The following is a 15,561-nucleotide window of genomic DNA, read 5'->3' as shown; positions in this document are numbered from 1 at the left end:
TTTTTTTTTTTTTTTTACAAATATCGATAAATTATTAGATAAAAAATCGCATCGTTTTTATACGAAGTTAAAATCAGAATGTAAACAATATTAAAAATGATCGAGACAACGTCGATTATTATTCGGATACAACGTTGTTCTGCTTGCTTTTGACCGTCATCGCGCTATTCAAAGCCCGATTCAAATCTCCAATTATATCGGCTTCGTTCTCTATTCCCACCGATAATCGAATGAGATTGTCTGTGATTCCTAATTTTTCTCTCTCCTCCAAAGGCACCGAAGCGTGAGTCATGACGGACCTGAGTAAACAAATTTTTTTGTTATGAAAATCAAAAATGACACGTCGTGCGAGTAGCGGCACAAACGTTGTGCACGTGTGTAATACTCACGGAAGCTCAGCCAACGACTCGTAACCTCCCAGTGATTCGGCCAAGATAAACAATTGCAGGGACCTCAAGAAAACATCTGAGTTGCCTTTGATGTAAAACGAAATGATACCACTGTAGCCGGACATCTGCCTCTTGGCAAGCTCGTGCTGGGGATGAGATTCGAAAACTGTAAAAAAAGCAGTAGAGAGAAAAATCGGTTAATTATCGTCATAAGCTCTGGTTCGATTTTTTGACCAATAATTTTCAGCGAAACTCACGAGGATGTATGCATTTTTCTACGTATGGATGTTGGGAGAGGAATTTAGCCACGGCCAGGCCGTTCTTCATGTGTTGCTGCATCCTCAGCTCCAGAGTCTTCAAGCTGCGATTTACCAGGGCGCAGTCGAAGGGAGAGGGAACGATTCCCATTGCTGCGAAAAGAAAATAATTTCGAAAGTAAATAAAGGGTACACAGCCGATTACAGCGTCAAGCGTTCTTATGCAAAAAAACTCACCGTTTTGGATGAATCGCAATCTCTCTGCGTAATCATCCCGACTAGTGATAGCGGCACCCATAATGACGTCAGAGTGGCCGTTCATATACTTGGTCAACGAGTACATGGATATGTCGGCGCCAAGGTCCAGGGGCTTCTGGAAGTAGCAGGTGACGAAGGTGTTGTCGACGACCGTGATGATGTCGGGCCTCGTGGCCTTGACCTTGTCGCAGATGCCCTTGATGTCGGCGAGCTTGAGCAGGGGATTGGTCGGCGTCTCGATCCAGATCATCTTGGTGCTGGGCTTGACCGCTTCGAGGAAGTGGTCGACGTTGCAGGCGTCGACGAAGGACGTCTCGATGCCCTGCTTGGAGGCGCAGCGCTTGAAGAAGCGATTGGTGCCGCCGTAGACGTCGTCGCCGCAGACCACGTGGTCGCCCGTCTCGAGCATGGCCAGCAGACCGGTGAGGGCGCCCAGACCCGACGAGAACACGACGGCGTGCTTGCCGTTGTCGAGAGCAGCCAGGCACGTCTCCAGGCAGTTACGGCTCGGATTGCCGCTGCGGCCGTACTCGTATCCCTGTTTGTATAAACATAATTGCGCGGGTGTGAGACATCGTCGCGATTCATACGTGTGCATAATATGCAACGATGGATAAAAAATATTTTTTTGTTGTACTAACGCTGTGCTGAGCTGGCCCCGATTGTTTGAACGTCGTCGACATGACGAGCGGTGGCACGACCGATGCGTGGCTCCATTGCAGAGGGTCCTGACCCGCGTGGATGGCTTTCGTGGAAAAGCCTTGTTCGTTGCTTGCCGGCATTTTGTTTTGTTTTTGTTTTTTTCTTTTAGTTCTGAAAGCGAAAAGTTTTCAAGATTATGTATCTCATTATTTGTGTCTAGACGAAGCCCCACGCAATCGAGCGGCGCACCGTTAGAGATCGGGTTTATTGGAAAGTTCCATCGATCCAACGAGATGAAGCCGGCTGAAACCAAACGGAAATGGGAGTCTAGATGTACAGACAGACCCAAAAAGTAATGATGCAACATTCTTTAAAAAGTTAGTAGTTTTATACCATGGGCTAAACCCGAATTTTGAAAAATTTTCGCATTTATCTGAACAATCAACAGTAAGTATTGATTTTAGAAATTGCGATCATCTATTTCGTCATTATTTTTTTGACTCATGTTTTTGAGTAACTTGAAGTTCAAAAACAAGATACCGCAATAGTGCACGATCACTGCGATACAAGTCAACTCTTGCTTGTTACAATGCTCTTATTAAAACTTTGAAAATTACACTTTCTTACTTCACGAAACATTAACAATACCGCGAATAAAATGGTTGAAATTTAAAAACGCTACTAACTTCGATTATTGAGAGCGTCTAAAAATAAGTGCGTTACTTTATCGAAATGTCGATAAAAAAAAATTTGCGTTTGTTATCCATAGGGAAAAGATATTGCGAAAGCTCAAAAACATTCGAAACATCGATATTGCATCATGTGGTTTATGTACGCGTGAAGGTACACAAGCGCCGAGTACATTATATAGAGGGCTGAAATTTGCATAGATGGCTTGGCGAAAGGAAGTGCGAAACACGTGGGTCGATGCTGCGCTAAGAAAAGAGACTATGGTAAAATAAAACTTGGTGAGAATATCCATTAGAAATAATTTATTAAAGCATGAAAAATTCACCGGGCTTTATTAAAATTGCATAAAAGAAGAGTGATTTTGGCACGAATATCATATCTTGAATTGCATTTATTTTTATTACATTCAGGTAAAAGTACGGTTATTAAACGAACGATCAAACAAATGCCTTACCTCGGCGACTGTTTAAATATTTGGCGAAGCTCGGCGAAAGCGTTACTCTGTTTGTATCTAATAAGGCACGGATGAGTATCGCAAAGAAGCTATACTTTTTTGTCTTCTATTTTTTGCTGCTCACTCAAGCTCGGTTCGTACTGAACTGAACTGACAAATGTGCGAACATTACAGTCATCGGCGAGGAGAAGATGTTTCTATTGGCATGCGCGAGTTGTTTGTGCGTGTGTGTGTGTGTGTTTGTACGCCCGGCGTACTTACAAAGCTCATAATGTAGAGCTCTTATTTCAAAGTTGACTCGTCACTTTACACATCGCGCTAATTTCTGCCCGCGGGAGCAGCAGTGCATTTGAGTCAGCGATGATGATGACTTCTAAATGAGAAATTTTTCCCTATTTTGCATAAATTATTCGTACTTTAATTAGTTCATAATAAACTATAAATTAATAAAATAATACATAACATGATAAAATAATTACAGTTTTACGAAGACTTACCATTAGTAGATACGATCATGTAGAACTACATAGATCTCGAATTGACATTTCTTTATTTTTTCTGTGAATTGAAAAATACTGGGAATCATATTGATCCTATAAAATTGTTTGGCGGCTGCTTCTTACTCTTAAACGAGTAACGACGTTCTGTTCTGACACTATACCCGTATATATAGTTGACATTTAGGCAGTAGACACTACTGCTCTACAAACGCCGTGCGAGTTACGACGGGTGTTTTTGTTTATACGCGATCCCGAACGGCCCGGACAAAAAATCATATCGTATTAACCAGTCAGTGGCGTAAAACGTCTTGCAACCCAACGGACAGTCGACACGCGTAGGATCGCACGAACCAAGGACTCGTTTTTTATACATTTTTAAAGCACTCAGGACTTGATTTTAATCATCACTTTTAACACAAAATAACTCAAGACAAAAACGACGAAAAAGATGAAAGGACCGGTACACTTTACATTCGACTGTCATCATCCGGGTTACTTGTTATGGTACCAAGAGAAGTACTCTGACGTACATCTACATCCGAGGGATGTAATGCACGAGATGCTCGAACTACCGCGAGTAGTTTTGAATCCCGAATTAGCGGAAAAACTTTGGGAAGATTGTAAGAAGATGGAAAGGTTTTTATACTCTAACTTTGTTATTTTTTTCACAATATTACTTCGAAATTTCCACTCAGTTTCATCACGATGCACAATATCGTTGTTGATCGTGAAATCGAAGTACAACACCGTTGAAACGTATACGTTCAAAGTCGGTTCGAAAATTCGGATATGTTACGGATGTGTCTTGCGAGAACGAAACGTGACCGAGCCCGCGAAACGTGGTTTCGACGCTCGAGTTTGCCTTCTGCCACTGCTGCCTCTTTGTTTTCGTCTGGTGTACCGTGGCCCTGGCCCGTGCGAGACTTTGATTTACAATCATGCCTTCTCTCTTCGTTCCCACCAGCTCTAAAAAAGTAACAATCCTTTCGATTAACAATCAGAGATCGCGGGATCGTTTCGATTGCAAATTTCGCCGAATGCGCGTGTAGAATCACCCGCATAATAAACGCGCTGTGTATTACGTTACGTAGCCCGGCTCTGACCGTGTATGTCTCGATGGGGGAGGGGGCCGCTCGCGGTCGCGCGTTCCTTCAATATATTTGCGCTGCTGCGTATGTGTGTGCATACGTGTGCGCCGCGCGTTTATGATATAGATACAGCCGAAAGTGTGTTATGTGTACATGTTTTTTTCAGCGGCCTCAGTCATCTTAGGTGCACCTCGAGACTATCTCCAGTGAAGTTATAATTAAAATACTTACGTGAAAAACGCGTCGCTCCGTTGCTTCTTGCTAAAGACCATTTGAAAGAAATTGGCGAAACCGGTCAATTTGTGTCGCGTCGCTCGTTTTCCATTTGTTTGTTCGGACGAACAGTGCCCCAGTGTCGCTTTTCTCGACTTTTCCGACATTTCATTCTAACCCACAATAAGGCATGTCAATATTCATACTTGAACGCGGCATGACAACTTTTTCTCTTGACATTTAGCGAAAAAAAGGTCTCAATTTGCCAAAATTGTCATAAATTTAATAATTTATGTGCTTGTTACAGGTTAGGAGTTATTAAAACTTCTACTTGCAAAAACAGATATTCAAGTGAAGATCCTGAAGAATTTGAACAACTCATATCAGATATTGTAAAGAGTAACATTCTAGACAATTCATATATTAAAAGTGAAATAACTGATACAAATAAAATGGGTAGCAAGCAGCAAAGTCCGCAATCTATTCAGGCAGCCATGGAACGAGAGAAACTATATACTTACATCATAGAATTGTCAAATCCAGAAACTCGACAGAATGCTCTGTTGGAATTGAGTAAGAAGCGCGAGAGTGTCCCAGAATTAGCTCCTATGCTTTGGCATTCATTTGGCACAGTTGCTTCTCTACTCCAGGAAATCATTAATATATATCCTGCGATTAATCCAGCAACACTTACAGCTCATCAAAGTAATAGAGTCTGTAATGCTTTAGCATTACTGCAATGTTTTGCCAGTCATCCGGACACTAGATCTGCTTTTTTATCGGTATTTATATTAATATATTTTTTAATAAAATAATCTATTGGTGTGTATTTTTATGTTATAACTTTTTTCTTTTATTTTAGGCACATATTCCATTATTCTTGTACCCATTTTTACATACGGTTAATAAAACAAGACCTTTTGAGTATCTTCGGTTAACTAGTCTAGGAGTGATAGGTGCATTAGTAAAAACAGATGAACAAGAAGTTGTTACATTCCTGCTAACAACTGAAATCATTCCATTATGTTTACGTATAATGGAAAGTGGTTCAGAATTGAGTAAGACTGTGGCAACTTTTATTCTGCAAAAAATACTACTGGATGATAGTGGTTTATCTTATATCTGTCAGACTTATGATAGATTCAGTCATGTAGCTATGATTTTAGGAAAAATGGTCCTGTCATTAGCTAAAGAACCATCAGCTCGTTTGTTAAAACATGTAGTTAGATGCTATCTGAGGTTATCAGATAACCCTAGGTAAATGAAAATTAATTGATTAATTAATTAAAAGTTAATATAAATAAAATATAATAATGTAATATAATATTTTCAGAGCATTACTAGCTTTGAGGCAGTGTCTACCAGATCAATTAAGAGATGGCACGTTTTCTTCTTGTTTGTCAGAAGATGTATCCACTGAACATTGGTTGAGCCAGTTACTAAAGAATTTAGAAACTGGTCCTCCCAATCCAACAGTTTTACCAATGAGCAATCAGCAGGTTCAACAAGATCCCAGAGCTATGGGAATGTCTCCACTTACATCATGATTGTCCTAATTAGGCTTTCTTGAATCTTAGAAATTGATACTATATTGGGCATCTATTTCACTGTAGTATAAGCAAAATCCTATTTAAGCCAAACAAAAGCAGATTTTTAAAAAAATGTCAAATCCTAAGTACTGGTGAATACTTCTATCAATTAATTGATCAAAGTTAATGATATTAAACATACTTGATAAATTATGCATCAAGATTGAGAAATAGCAAAATGAACTCTATTCTGAGTTTCCAGTTCGTATCTATTGAATGTGATGTGTACATAATGCATAGTCATGGAGTGAGCTAATATAATATTTCTTAATTGTTTTGATTTGTGATAATAATAGTGTGTAAATTAATTTATAAATAGAACATATTAGAGTTAGAGACTTCATGACGTACTAAATTAGGTTGTATACAATTAGAATATCTAGTACATATACGTATATATTTATAAAACATATATACATAAAACAATTACAATGATTACAATTTGAATGTTTAATTTTAGTATTTATCGGCGTTTAAAAATTGTAAAAATTAGCCAGTGTAAGAGTGAATAAGCGCATGATTGCATGAGAAATTGTACAAGCAATGAGTATGTAATAGCATGAAGATATGAATTGAAATGTTTGTAAGTTTGTAAAATAATATAAAAATTAGAAACGCTTCTTAACATCATGTAAAATAGAAGATACTGTAAACAATTCAGCTACTATGGGTTAATGTTTATTTCCAACAAAACTTACTTATAGCACAAATTTGAAAATAATAAAACCTTACTCTTTTTTTACAACATTTTTTATTGTTTATTATTACGTTTATAATCAACTTTACAATTAATTAGTTTTTATAAAAAACTTTTTTCAAACAATAAAGCTGAATTATGTAACATAAAATTAATAACTAATCACCTATTTGAGTGAATTTATACAATGTTGATAGTTCAATACTAAATTGAGGAAGACTTTATAAAAATCTAAAAATCACATACATGCACTTTATTTTTTATAACAAGTATTAAAATATTTTAAATTTTATCACTCTTTTTCTCTGTGTATTAATGTTTGTACCCTACATTATTTTGTGAGTCTAATTTTTACGTTTTTATTTATCACATTAACTTTTTATTGTAGACTCCAAATTTATCACTAATAATAGTCTGAATGATTAATGGCTGATTAATGGCTACTGTACATGCTATCTTCATAACTATGAATCATCATAGCTTTTGTAGTAAGGCAGATTCGATTCACATCCCAACTAAATGGTTTGAAATCATTCACATGTCTTTTTGTAAGTTTTGCCATACCTTTTCTAATGCATTGATCTAAAAGATATTCTTCATAGGTGATAAAATGATCATTGGCTTGATTTCCATTACTTTCCTCAGGAATGGATTGAATATTTAATTCTCTGTTTATATTGTGCAAATTGGAGGAAAATTTCTCTTCATTAGCATAAGGTATCTGTTCATTTTTAGATCTGTTAATTTTATCATCATTATTAATGCTAGTATTATTATTCATGAGATTTCTTTGATGAATCAGTTGCTCCTCAATTTTAGCACTAATCAATTCAGTTGTTAAGGCTTTTCTTAATTTACTTGTTAATATTGATTGGGTAGCATGGCATGTTATTCCTAAATCCCAACTAAAAGGTTTTATTTCAGTTACATTTTGTTTTATCCACTTTGCTATTCCAGTTCTAATGCATTGATCAAGAATTTGTTCTTCAAAAGGCGTTAAATCTACAACTTCACTTTTTTCTTCTTCAGCTACATTTTCTTTTTGTTCAAGATTTAAAAATTCATTGTTTAAAGTTTGTTTCAGAGAAAGAGTAGCTTCTTGAACTAATTCTTTGGAATCAACTTTAATTTGATTTGTAGTTAATAAGTTCATTTTATCTTTACCAAGGATTTTATTTATTACATCACAATCATCATCATCATCAATTGTTAAAGAACTCAAACTACTTGCTGCCATAGAATGTAATTTGTTTGGTGTTGATTCATCTTTAAATGATGTTAGATGATCTTCAAAAATACTCATCTTTGCTACTGGAAGCCTTTTTAAAGTTTCACTTGCTGATTCTGTTGTACTTGATAAGTATGAAGGATTCTGTAAAAATAAAATTGAAAAAATTAATAGAAATTAAGAATTAATAGAATAGATACAATTTATTATGAATATTCCACCTTGAATTTATCAAATTGTGATGGTAAAGGTTTCTTAGTTCCAAAAGAAGTCAACTGAGATTTTGTCTGTGATTTATTATTGGTTAAAACCATTGGAGCTGGCGAATCTGGAATTTCACTTGGAGATACAACTCCACTAGTTCTTCTGCTAAAATCACTAACAAATGAACTTTTGTCATCATTAATTGAATTAATTTCAAATCCACTTAATGATCCCAATGAACTGCACCGAGAAAACATCAAAGGAGTCTGATGAAATATTTCAGATTCACCTCTGTTTTTAACGTCTTTTTCTTGATCCGATGAAGAAGATTGAACTGATGAGGAAAATGCTTCAGACTTTCTTTCATGGATTTCAGGTATTTTTAAAAACTTTGGACCCACTACTTCAGATAGTTTTGTGCTATCAGTATTTGATCTTTTCTTATCACGATCCTTAAAAAAATTGAAAATTTCCTTGAAACTCCTACTCGAACTAAATATTTCTTTTTTGTTCCTTGATTCTTTGTTGTATCCACTTTTTGCTTTTGATATCCCTAATTTATCATCAATGCTGGATTCATCGCCAGCTTTTGTTTCATCATAACACCATGAATAGTTTGTAGGTTGATCTGAGTCAGTTTCAGAAATTTCGTCAAAAGCCCTAACTGCTCTCATATCATTGGACAGTCTGATGCTAGCATTTTCATGATCATACTGCAGACCTGTTTTTTTCAATTTTACATGTTCTAATTCATTAATGAGCTGTTGTTTAGCATCAAAATTACTTGTAAAAACCATCTTTTTACTTTCAAATGTTTCTTTGCTGCTTGCACATTTTTTATTGACATTTGTATCAAACCTTTTGTCTTGCTTCAATGAAAGCAATGTGGATTTATCAGTTTGAACTTTCACATTATGAGTTTTGTTGAAATTTTTCTGTAAAAATGTTAATATTAGTCATACAATTGAAAATGAAATTATGCGTTGAAAAAAATTAAAAAACAAAATGTACACTTGAAGCAGGTTCATCGACTGGAGAACTGCACGTTCTGTTTTGTTCAGAACCATCGGAGTCTTCCGCGTATCTCCAAGGATCGGACGCCTCATACTTATTTTCACTTGAACAAAACTCCGACTGTCTCGTTTGGGAGTCCTCCCTTGACATTTTCTTTTCTTTTCTTTAATAATCTAATTAATGTTAATTAGACGAGCATCTTTTTTTGACAACGAGTCAAAGGTATAACATGTTTGTTATGATGCCTGCTATGCACTGTCACGAAAATGTACGTACCCACCACCAAATAAAATAAATCATTTGAAATATGCGATTATTGAAAAAGATTGGCGCGTTTCAGAATAATTCATAAAAAAATTTGCGCGCCTTCTCTTTTTCACCGGAAAATTGAAATTGTATCGGCTTCTGTGTTAGATTGAAATATGTTTTTTTTCTTAAAAATATTTTAAAATATTTTGGAAAATCGGCATTTATCGACGATGTGTCTTTAAATATACAAAATCAAGTAATTATAAGGTTAAAAATGTGAACATAAACGAAGTTATTAGAAAAAAACTTCAATTGACGATATCTAATAATACAAAATAAGATTGCGCGAGCACCGTAAGATGGCGTCCCTCATCGCTCAGAGTAGTTAGCGTACAATTCAAAATGATCTTTAATAAAAATCCATTACTAACTGGTTAGTGTACTACCATATGCACTGTAAAAGATAAAAAGAGTAATGAGTTTTCATCATTAAAAGATATTTTAAAAGAGAAAATAAAATACCCACTAGTATCCATTTCTTTCGACATAATTAAGTAATAATCAGAATATATTCTCTTCTTCTCGAAACTGTATGTCAAGCTTATATAAAGATATAATAATTACTGTACTTGTTTTTGTAAAAATTGAAATAATACGATTTCGAAACAAAACATTTTACTTCTTAATTTTTAACAAACTTTATGTTTACTAACATTACTGAGTTCCTATTGACAGCGTCGGATGAGCTCACAATCAACGAGTTTTAATGCTTAGGTCGTTTGTAACATTTCCATTCAGATGTGAGTAATGAAAATGTATCATTTATTCGTTACATTCCAATAACTCACTTGGGCCTTAGTAGGCTGCTTGCTTATTTTGTATTATGCAAAACTATCATACTTATTAATTATTCCGATTACGGTAATATTTTCGACATTTTATATGTGCAAATAATTAATGCCATTTTATTGTTATCTGGATATCAGTTGATATTTTTAAGATTATTGTGTATGAAATGAAAAATAACAATTGTTTCGGTTAATTTCTTCATTTTTTTTAAATTGTAATTAGAATTCTTTGTTCATGCTGGTCACGAGCGTATTTCGAAGGGCTATGAATTTGTCGTAAATATTAATTTTAATTTACTTTAATATCGATGATTTATTCTAGAATTAAAATTACCTTAAACCATATATTTATACAGCTAGGATAATTACTTCACTATTATTACTAACTACTTTTATCTATCGTTAGATATTGTGTCATTTCTCCCGTCTTATTTTCAATTCCGAAGATATTTCCTGAAAACAAAGTAAAAAATTACTTCGTGTTTATTTCACTAATTAAATGACGTTATATCATACCTTCTGTTCGTCGGCCAAAAAACGATGAATGACGGGCGTATAAAGTTTCTTGTCCTCCGGCTTGTACTTGTTCGGGCCCGTGATCCAAGAAACGATCAGTCCTACACCGATGGCCGTTAAAAAGCCTACCCACGTGTACCAGAGATACGACATTCTGTAGAGGAAAAACGGCGACTCGCTGAAGAAGAAAGAAAATATTTTTTTTTTTTTGTTAAATATCTCTGCTCGAAGCGTTTTTTCTTTTCATTGTATATTCAATCAGTCTCCTTACTGATGGGCTTCTTGAAGGAGCAAAGTGACGTTGTTCGCGGCGGCCTTGAGGGCGTCGGGACAACCCTCGACGGTGACGGGCTTCACGGGGAATTTGATCTGTCCACTGGCCACGGAGGCCTGCGTACCGAACGATATCCACGCGACGAGATTCAGACTCAGCAGAGCTCCGGCTATTGCTCCCTGTGCAAATGATTCATCAATTTTCGCGAAGAAAATTTGCATCAAATAAGGCGTACCTTAGAATTGGCCGAAGGGAAAAACATTCCGAGAGTGAAGATGCCCAGCAGTGGACCGGCTGTTATGCCGGATAGACTTTTTCCTGCCTGTCAAAACGGCGTATTATCAAAATAATCCGAATCAACGATCCGCGTTGAGCTCGACTTATACCTGTATGAGTCCGCTAAGCTTCTCGACGAGCAATACCAGAGCCACGCAAACGACCCCGATGACGACGACCGTGAGCTTCATGACTCTGCTCGCTCCTAAATCCGACAACGGCCTCTTGAGGCAAGGCTTTATCATGTCCTCGTAGATCACGCCGGACATCGAGTTCAAACCCGTCGACATTGTGCTACGCAATGTGACAAAATATTTTTTATTTAGGATTCTCTCTGTTTTGTATAATAACCCTATAAATAATCAAAATTAAGAACTAAGAAACATTTAAAACAATGGTGCCTATGAAATATATTAACTTATCGGCTCGGTTGATATCATATAATATCATTTCGTTCGACTATTCAGGCGTGTAGTTTGGTACTCGGTATGTAAACAAAACAATTTCAATCTGACAATTTTCAATTAGCCAAGTACGTTCGAGTCAACTTCCTTGGTCAGTAGTAGTGTTACCCTATCTTCCATGAAATTCAACTGTATTTGATGAACACAAATGGGTTCTTTTTGAAAAATATCAATCGAGTATACAATTTTTTCGGTACTTTTAAAAAAGTATCAGTCAGAAAATTACGTATACCTAAATCGATAAAGTTAAAACTGCTAAATTCTTTTAATCAATTACGTGTGGTAATTGTCCAAAGAAGTTTAAAATAATGGCGTCTATCGGTGAACATTGCTCGGCACTTGATCGTGATTCAGTTCACAAAAATCACGAAGGTTATCGCAAAACAGTTCACAATGAAGAAAAAAACTACGTGTGCGACGTGTGTCATAAAGCGTTTTGTACAACACACTACTTGAAAGTTCATCGCAGAACTATTCACGAAGGACAAAGAGACTACGTATGCGATGAGTGTCAACAAAAATTTAAACAACCGGGACACTTAGAGAAACACAAAAAATTAGTTCACGAAGGAAGAAAAGACCACATTTGCGACGTTTGTCAAAAAGCATTTGCAACTAAACAAACTTTGACACATCATAAAAAAGGAATCCACGGAAGCCAAAAAGGTTTTGAGTGTTACACATGCCACAAAGTATTTGAATGGAAAAAAAATTTATTACGGCACATGAGAGTACATGATGAACCCAAAAAACAAGAATCCAACAACTCAAATTCGTCATTGAACATTCAAGACAATACAAAACAGAAATTATACACAATCAATAGAAATAAAGCGATGAGGAAATGCAACGAATGCCATGAAACATTTGATCAAAGACGTCAATTGATGAGTCACATATTTACTGTTCATCGAGCCATTGGAAGAAATAATTCATAGATGCTCGTTTTATAATTTAATAAATGAATACTTTTTTTTAAAGAATCTAATAATTCTCTAGCCATCACGTGAATTTTCTGATATTTTATTGATTATTAATATACTATTTACTTTCGGAAAAAATTACCGTTTTCAGACTTTGATTTGGATCCTTGAAAATTTAGTTTTCACAACTTTTAATCTCAGTTTTTCGAGCGATTAAACAACCAAAGACTGCGATCCCTAATTGCCAAAAGGCACATAGTCATTTTATCATTGAAAACGTAACTGCGCTAATTCGTCTCGATATTGGTCCCGAAAGTAATTGACTTACCTTAGAGCAGCACTGAAAACACCCGAAACAAAAAGCCCAGGTAACCCCGGCAGAGATTGAGCCATTTCCATCACGTAATACGGCAAAAGTTGATCGGGTTTGCGTATTTGCTAAAAAAACAACAGCTCCATTTTACATTATGATCAATTGATCAATCGAATACCGAACGATGACGATACCTTAGTTGTCACCGGGTCGCAGTCGAAGAAAGCGGCGAAAATGAGAATTCCCGAGTAGCAGCTGAGAGAAACGATGGAAATGATACCGATCGCCATAATGGTTATCGTACTGAAATGAGAAAAAAAATTTACTCTGTTAACGCAGTCTCACGAGTATATGATATATTTTCCAATCGTTGCATTTATCGATATTACGAACATGTTTGATTTTCTCAAATTCGGCATCGCCAGGCATCTCTGAACCATGGCTTGATTGACCGAGCAGGTCGCTAGCCAATTCAGATAGTTGCCCACGACGACCGACCAGAAGGTGTGTCTCACCGTTGGATCGGGATTCATGCTGCGCTCGACAAAAAGTTACAAAAGCTTGAAAAGTATTATATACGCGGAGTTTTGTTAAAGAATTTTTAGAAGCATTTACGCCCTCAAGTGTACTGTCAATGATTTACTTGAAAAATTCGATGCGTCCGGTGGCGACGTTGCGCTTCCAAACCTCGGCGACGCCACCGACTCGCGCGGTACCGATCACCGCCACTGTGATCACGCCTCCGAACATGACGATCGTCTGGATCGTGTCCGTCCATACGACCGCCTTCAGACCACCCTGAAAGTATTTAAAAAATAACCAAGAGCCATTTTACAAATCGTCAATTCAATAAGAACAGATATAGCGCGAGAGATGCATTTAAAAAAAGTGTACCTACGAGACACGTGTAAAATATGCAGACGGCGCAGACGAGCGACGCTATCATGTGCAGATTAACACCGGTGACCTGGTTAAACGCTAGCGCCGGCACGTAAATGACCAGTGGTATATAAAGCAGCTGCAAAACGATGTAATAAACGTGTCAAAACATAGGGGGAATATTATTAAGTTACAGAGCGAGACGGATAAACGCGCGAAATCGTCGGGCGCGAGCACAGAGTGAGACTTACCATTTTTATCAGGAAGATGATCGATCCGATCATTCTCGTTACGTGGTTGAATCTCATTTCCAAATACTGCAAATGTAATAAACGAGACGCGACGTCGGAGACGATTACGAAATCCTTTCATTAATTTTATCATTATTATCATAGTTACCTCGTACGACGACGTTATTTGGAGGCCGTAAAAAACCGGAAGATACACCAAGGCCATCGTGAGCGAGACGAAGCAGTCGGCGATGACGATGCACCAGAGCTGCGTGCCGTATACGTACATCTCGGCGGGTAAACCCAGTATCGCGATGCCCGAGATGTAACTAAATATTAGCGGGACATACATTGTTACAATTAATGTGACGATTGAGTGACGCTTCGTATACGATGGAGGTCGAGAGATTACGATTTGTACAATGATCGTGATCGTACCTGGCGATCAGCGACATGCTGATGGGAAATATGGACATGTTCTGGCCACCGACGAGATACTCCTTGACGGCCTCGGGATTCTTGCGGGACTTGTAGGCCTGATAAACGCCGACCAGAGCTGATACGCCCAGCATGCCGGTGAAAACGACGCCGTCGATCGCGTTGAACTGCTTCGTGCCCGCGTAGTCGCCCATTTTTTCTTCTTTCTTTCGTTGTCCTGTACTCGCTGCGATTCTTCGGACGATCTAAGCCGATCGGTCGAAAAAGATCAACGGAATCTGCTGATCGATTTTATGTTACCCTTATTTTACGTTTGTGAGAAAATCAACTTACGAGAATTATAGAACGGAAGTGTCAGCTTCGCAACTCCAATCGAACGTCGCTCGGAAAAACATTTATCACCCACTCTTTGGAATTTTACTCATCGACATCTTCTTCGATCGAGCAGACAGCGATTCACCGGGTTACATAATGATCCCGCACAAAAACGTCCACCTCTGGCTCTGGAAAAGCTCAACATCAAGCCACGGACGAGCGATCTATTGTGCATCGGTAGCTGTATAGTCGTAACGCTCGAGCTCGGCGAACAAAGCCATCTTTCAAAGTGGTTCGTCGTCGTCGTCACCGTCGCCGCCGCCGCATCTAAAACTGCACTATGCCACGGCAAAAACGATCGGTAAAGGGCCTGCCGCTGCTGCGCGAGATAGAGCTTGCGCGCTCGGACACACGCGCACACGTACACACAATAAAGTGCAGTGATTGAATAATTGCGACAATACACACAGCTTGCTCGGGATGTGCAATCTGCTATACATAGATGGATGGATGCCCTCTCAACGCCGCCGTTGCCGCCTCGTGCTGCTGTCCACGATCGTCGCCAGATTGTCCTATTGTTGTGTGTGTGCCTATGAGTGCAGATACGCTACGT

General features: G+C 37.6%; 4 protein-coding genes across 12 annotated transcripts; 1 reads left to right on the top strand and 3 right to left on the bottom strand.

The window, feature by feature from the left end:
* Nucleotides 1-3,267, bottom strand: LOC106652685 (cystathionine gamma-lyase). 2 transcript variants are annotated; one of them, XM_023459312.1, is made up of 7 exons: nt 3,188-3,267; nt 2,691-3,082; nt 1,546-1,717; nt 884-1,442; nt 647-799; nt 390-555; nt 1-299 (listed from the first exon to the last, which is right to left on the bottom strand). In XM_023459312.1, the coding sequence occupies exons 3-7, from the start codon at nt 1,684-1,686 to the stop codon at nt 119-121; spliced, it is 1,200 nt and encodes a 399-aa protein (XP_023315080.1). In that variant the 5' UTR covers nt 1,687-1,717; nt 2,691-3,082; nt 3,188-3,267; the 3' UTR covers nt 1-118. The 2 variants fall into 2 exon arrangements, with proteins under 2 accessions (XP_023315080.1, XP_014227278.1); XM_014371792.2 differs by lacking the exon at nt 2,691-3,082 and having other exon boundaries at nt 3,188-3,250.
* Nucleotides 3,268-3,401: 134 nt separating this feature from the next.
* LOC106652654 (CCR4-NOT transcription complex subunit 9) lies at nt 3,402-6,827 on the top strand. 5 transcript variants are annotated; one of them, XM_014371747.2, is made up of 4 exons: nt 3,402-3,826; nt 4,799-5,273; nt 5,354-5,748; nt 5,825-6,827. In XM_014371747.2, exons 1-4 carry the CDS (start codon nt 3,639-3,641, stop codon nt 6,036-6,038), a joined length of 1,272 nt encoding a protein of 423 aa, XP_014227233.1. In that variant the 5' UTR covers nt 3,402-3,638; the 3' UTR covers nt 6,039-6,827. The 5 variants fall into 5 exon arrangements, with proteins under 5 accessions (XP_014227233.1, XP_014227251.1, XP_014227258.2 ...); XM_014371765.2 differs by having other exon boundaries at nt 3,746-3,810; XM_014371772.2 differs by lacking the exon at nt 3,402-3,826 and adding an exon at nt 3,965-4,164.
* A 35-nt stretch (nt 6,828-6,862) lies between these two features.
* LOC106652301 (adenomatous polyposis coli protein-like) lies at nt 6,863-9,575 on the bottom strand. Its single transcript, XM_014371178.2, has 3 exons — nt 9,221-9,575; nt 8,227-9,144; nt 6,863-8,149 (listed from the first exon to the last, which is right to left on the bottom strand). The coding sequence occupies exons 1-3, from the start codon at nt 9,371-9,373 to the stop codon at nt 7,211-7,213; spliced, it is 2,010 nt and encodes a 669-aa protein (XP_014226664.1). The 5' UTR covers nt 9,374-9,575; the 3' UTR covers nt 6,863-7,210.
* Nucleotides 9,576-9,619: 44 nt separating this feature from the next.
* On the bottom strand, nt 9,620-15,264 carry LOC106652189 (sodium-coupled monocarboxylate transporter 2-like). 4 transcript variants are annotated; one of them, XR_001339368.2, is made up of 15 exons: nt 14,967-15,264; nt 14,634-14,911; nt 14,365-14,524; nt 14,217-14,282; nt 13,985-14,104; nt 13,730-13,884; nt 13,480-13,620; nt 13,281-13,389; nt 13,102-13,211; nt 11,497-11,680; nt 11,346-11,432; nt 11,108-11,289; nt 10,837-11,014; nt 9,999-10,773; nt 9,620-9,926 (listed from the first exon to the last, which is right to left on the bottom strand). XR_001339368.2 is itself a non-coding variant. In XM_014370993.2 (14 exons), the coding sequence occupies exons 2-14, from the start codon at nt 14,825-14,827 to the stop codon at nt 10,735-10,737; spliced, it is 1,725 nt and encodes a 574-aa protein (XP_014226479.1). In that variant the 5' UTR covers nt 14,828-14,911; nt 14,967-15,264; the 3' UTR covers nt 9,620-10,734. The 4 variants fall into 4 exon arrangements, 1 of the variants encoding a protein (XP_014226479.1); XR_001339369.2 differs by having other exon boundaries at nt 14,634-14,878; XR_002763474.1 differs by lacking the exon at nt 9,620-9,926 and having other exon boundaries at nt 10,532-10,583; nt 10,655-10,773.
* Nucleotides 15,265-15,561: the final 297 nt, after the last annotated feature.

The sequence above is a fragment of the Trichogramma pretiosum genome, unplaced genomic scaffold (assembly GCF_000599845.2).
Source record: "Trichogramma pretiosum strain Unisexual culture from Peru unplaced genomic scaffold, Tpre_2.0 scaffold44, whole genome shotgun sequence".
In the NCBI taxonomy this organism is placed as follows: Eukaryota; Metazoa; Arthropoda; class Insecta; order Hymenoptera; family Trichogrammatidae; genus Trichogramma; species Trichogramma pretiosum.
Note: the sequence above shows the minus strand (reverse complement) of the source record. Positions and strands in the feature narration are given on the sequence as shown.

Coding starts and splice junctions, on each gene's coding strand:
- LOC106652654 (XM_014371747.2), top strand. CDS start 3,639: ATGAAAGGACCGGTACACTTTACATTCGACTGTCATCATCCGGGTTAC. Junction 3,827..4,798: donor GATTGTAAGAAGATGGAAAG/GTTTTTATACTC, acceptor TGCTTGTTACAG/GTTAGGAGTTATTAAAACTT. Junction 5,274..5,353: donor CTAGATCTGCTTTTTTATCG/GTATTTATATTA, acceptor CTTTTATTTTAG/GCACATATTCCATTATTCTT.
- LOC106652189 (XM_014370993.2), bottom strand. CDS start 14,827: ATGGGCGACTACGCGGGCACGAAGCAGTTCAACGCGATCGACGGCGTC. Junction 14,525..14,633: donor AGCATGTCGCTGATCGCCAG/GTACGATCACGA, acceptor GCTAATATTTAG/TTACATCTCGGGCATCGCGA. Junction 10,774..10,836: donor TTTTGGCCGACGAACAGAAG/GTATGATATAAC, acceptor CTTTGTTTTCAG/GAAATATCTTCGGAATTGAA.
- LOC106652301 (XM_014371178.2), bottom strand. CDS start 9,373: ATGTCAAGGGAGGACTCCCAAACGAGACAGTCGGAGTTTTGTTCAAGT. Junction 9,145..9,220: donor TCGATGAACCTGCTTCAAGT/GTACATTTTGTT, acceptor ACATTTTTACAG/AAAAATTTCAACAAAACTCA. Junction 8,150..8,226: donor CACAATTTGATAAATTCAAG/GTGGAATATTCA, acceptor TTATTTTTACAG/AATCCTTCATACTTATCAAG.
- LOC106652685 (XM_023459312.1), bottom strand. CDS start 1,686: ATGCCGGCAAGCAACGAACAAGGCTTTTCCACGAAAGCCATCCACGCG. Junction 800..883: donor ATTGCGATTCATCCAAAACG/GTGAGTTTTTTT, acceptor TTCTTTTCGCAG/CAATGGGAATCGTTCCCTCT. Junction 556..646: donor AGAAAAATGCATACATCCTC/GTGAGTTTCGCT, acceptor CTTTTTTTACAG/TTTTCGAATCTCATCCCCAG.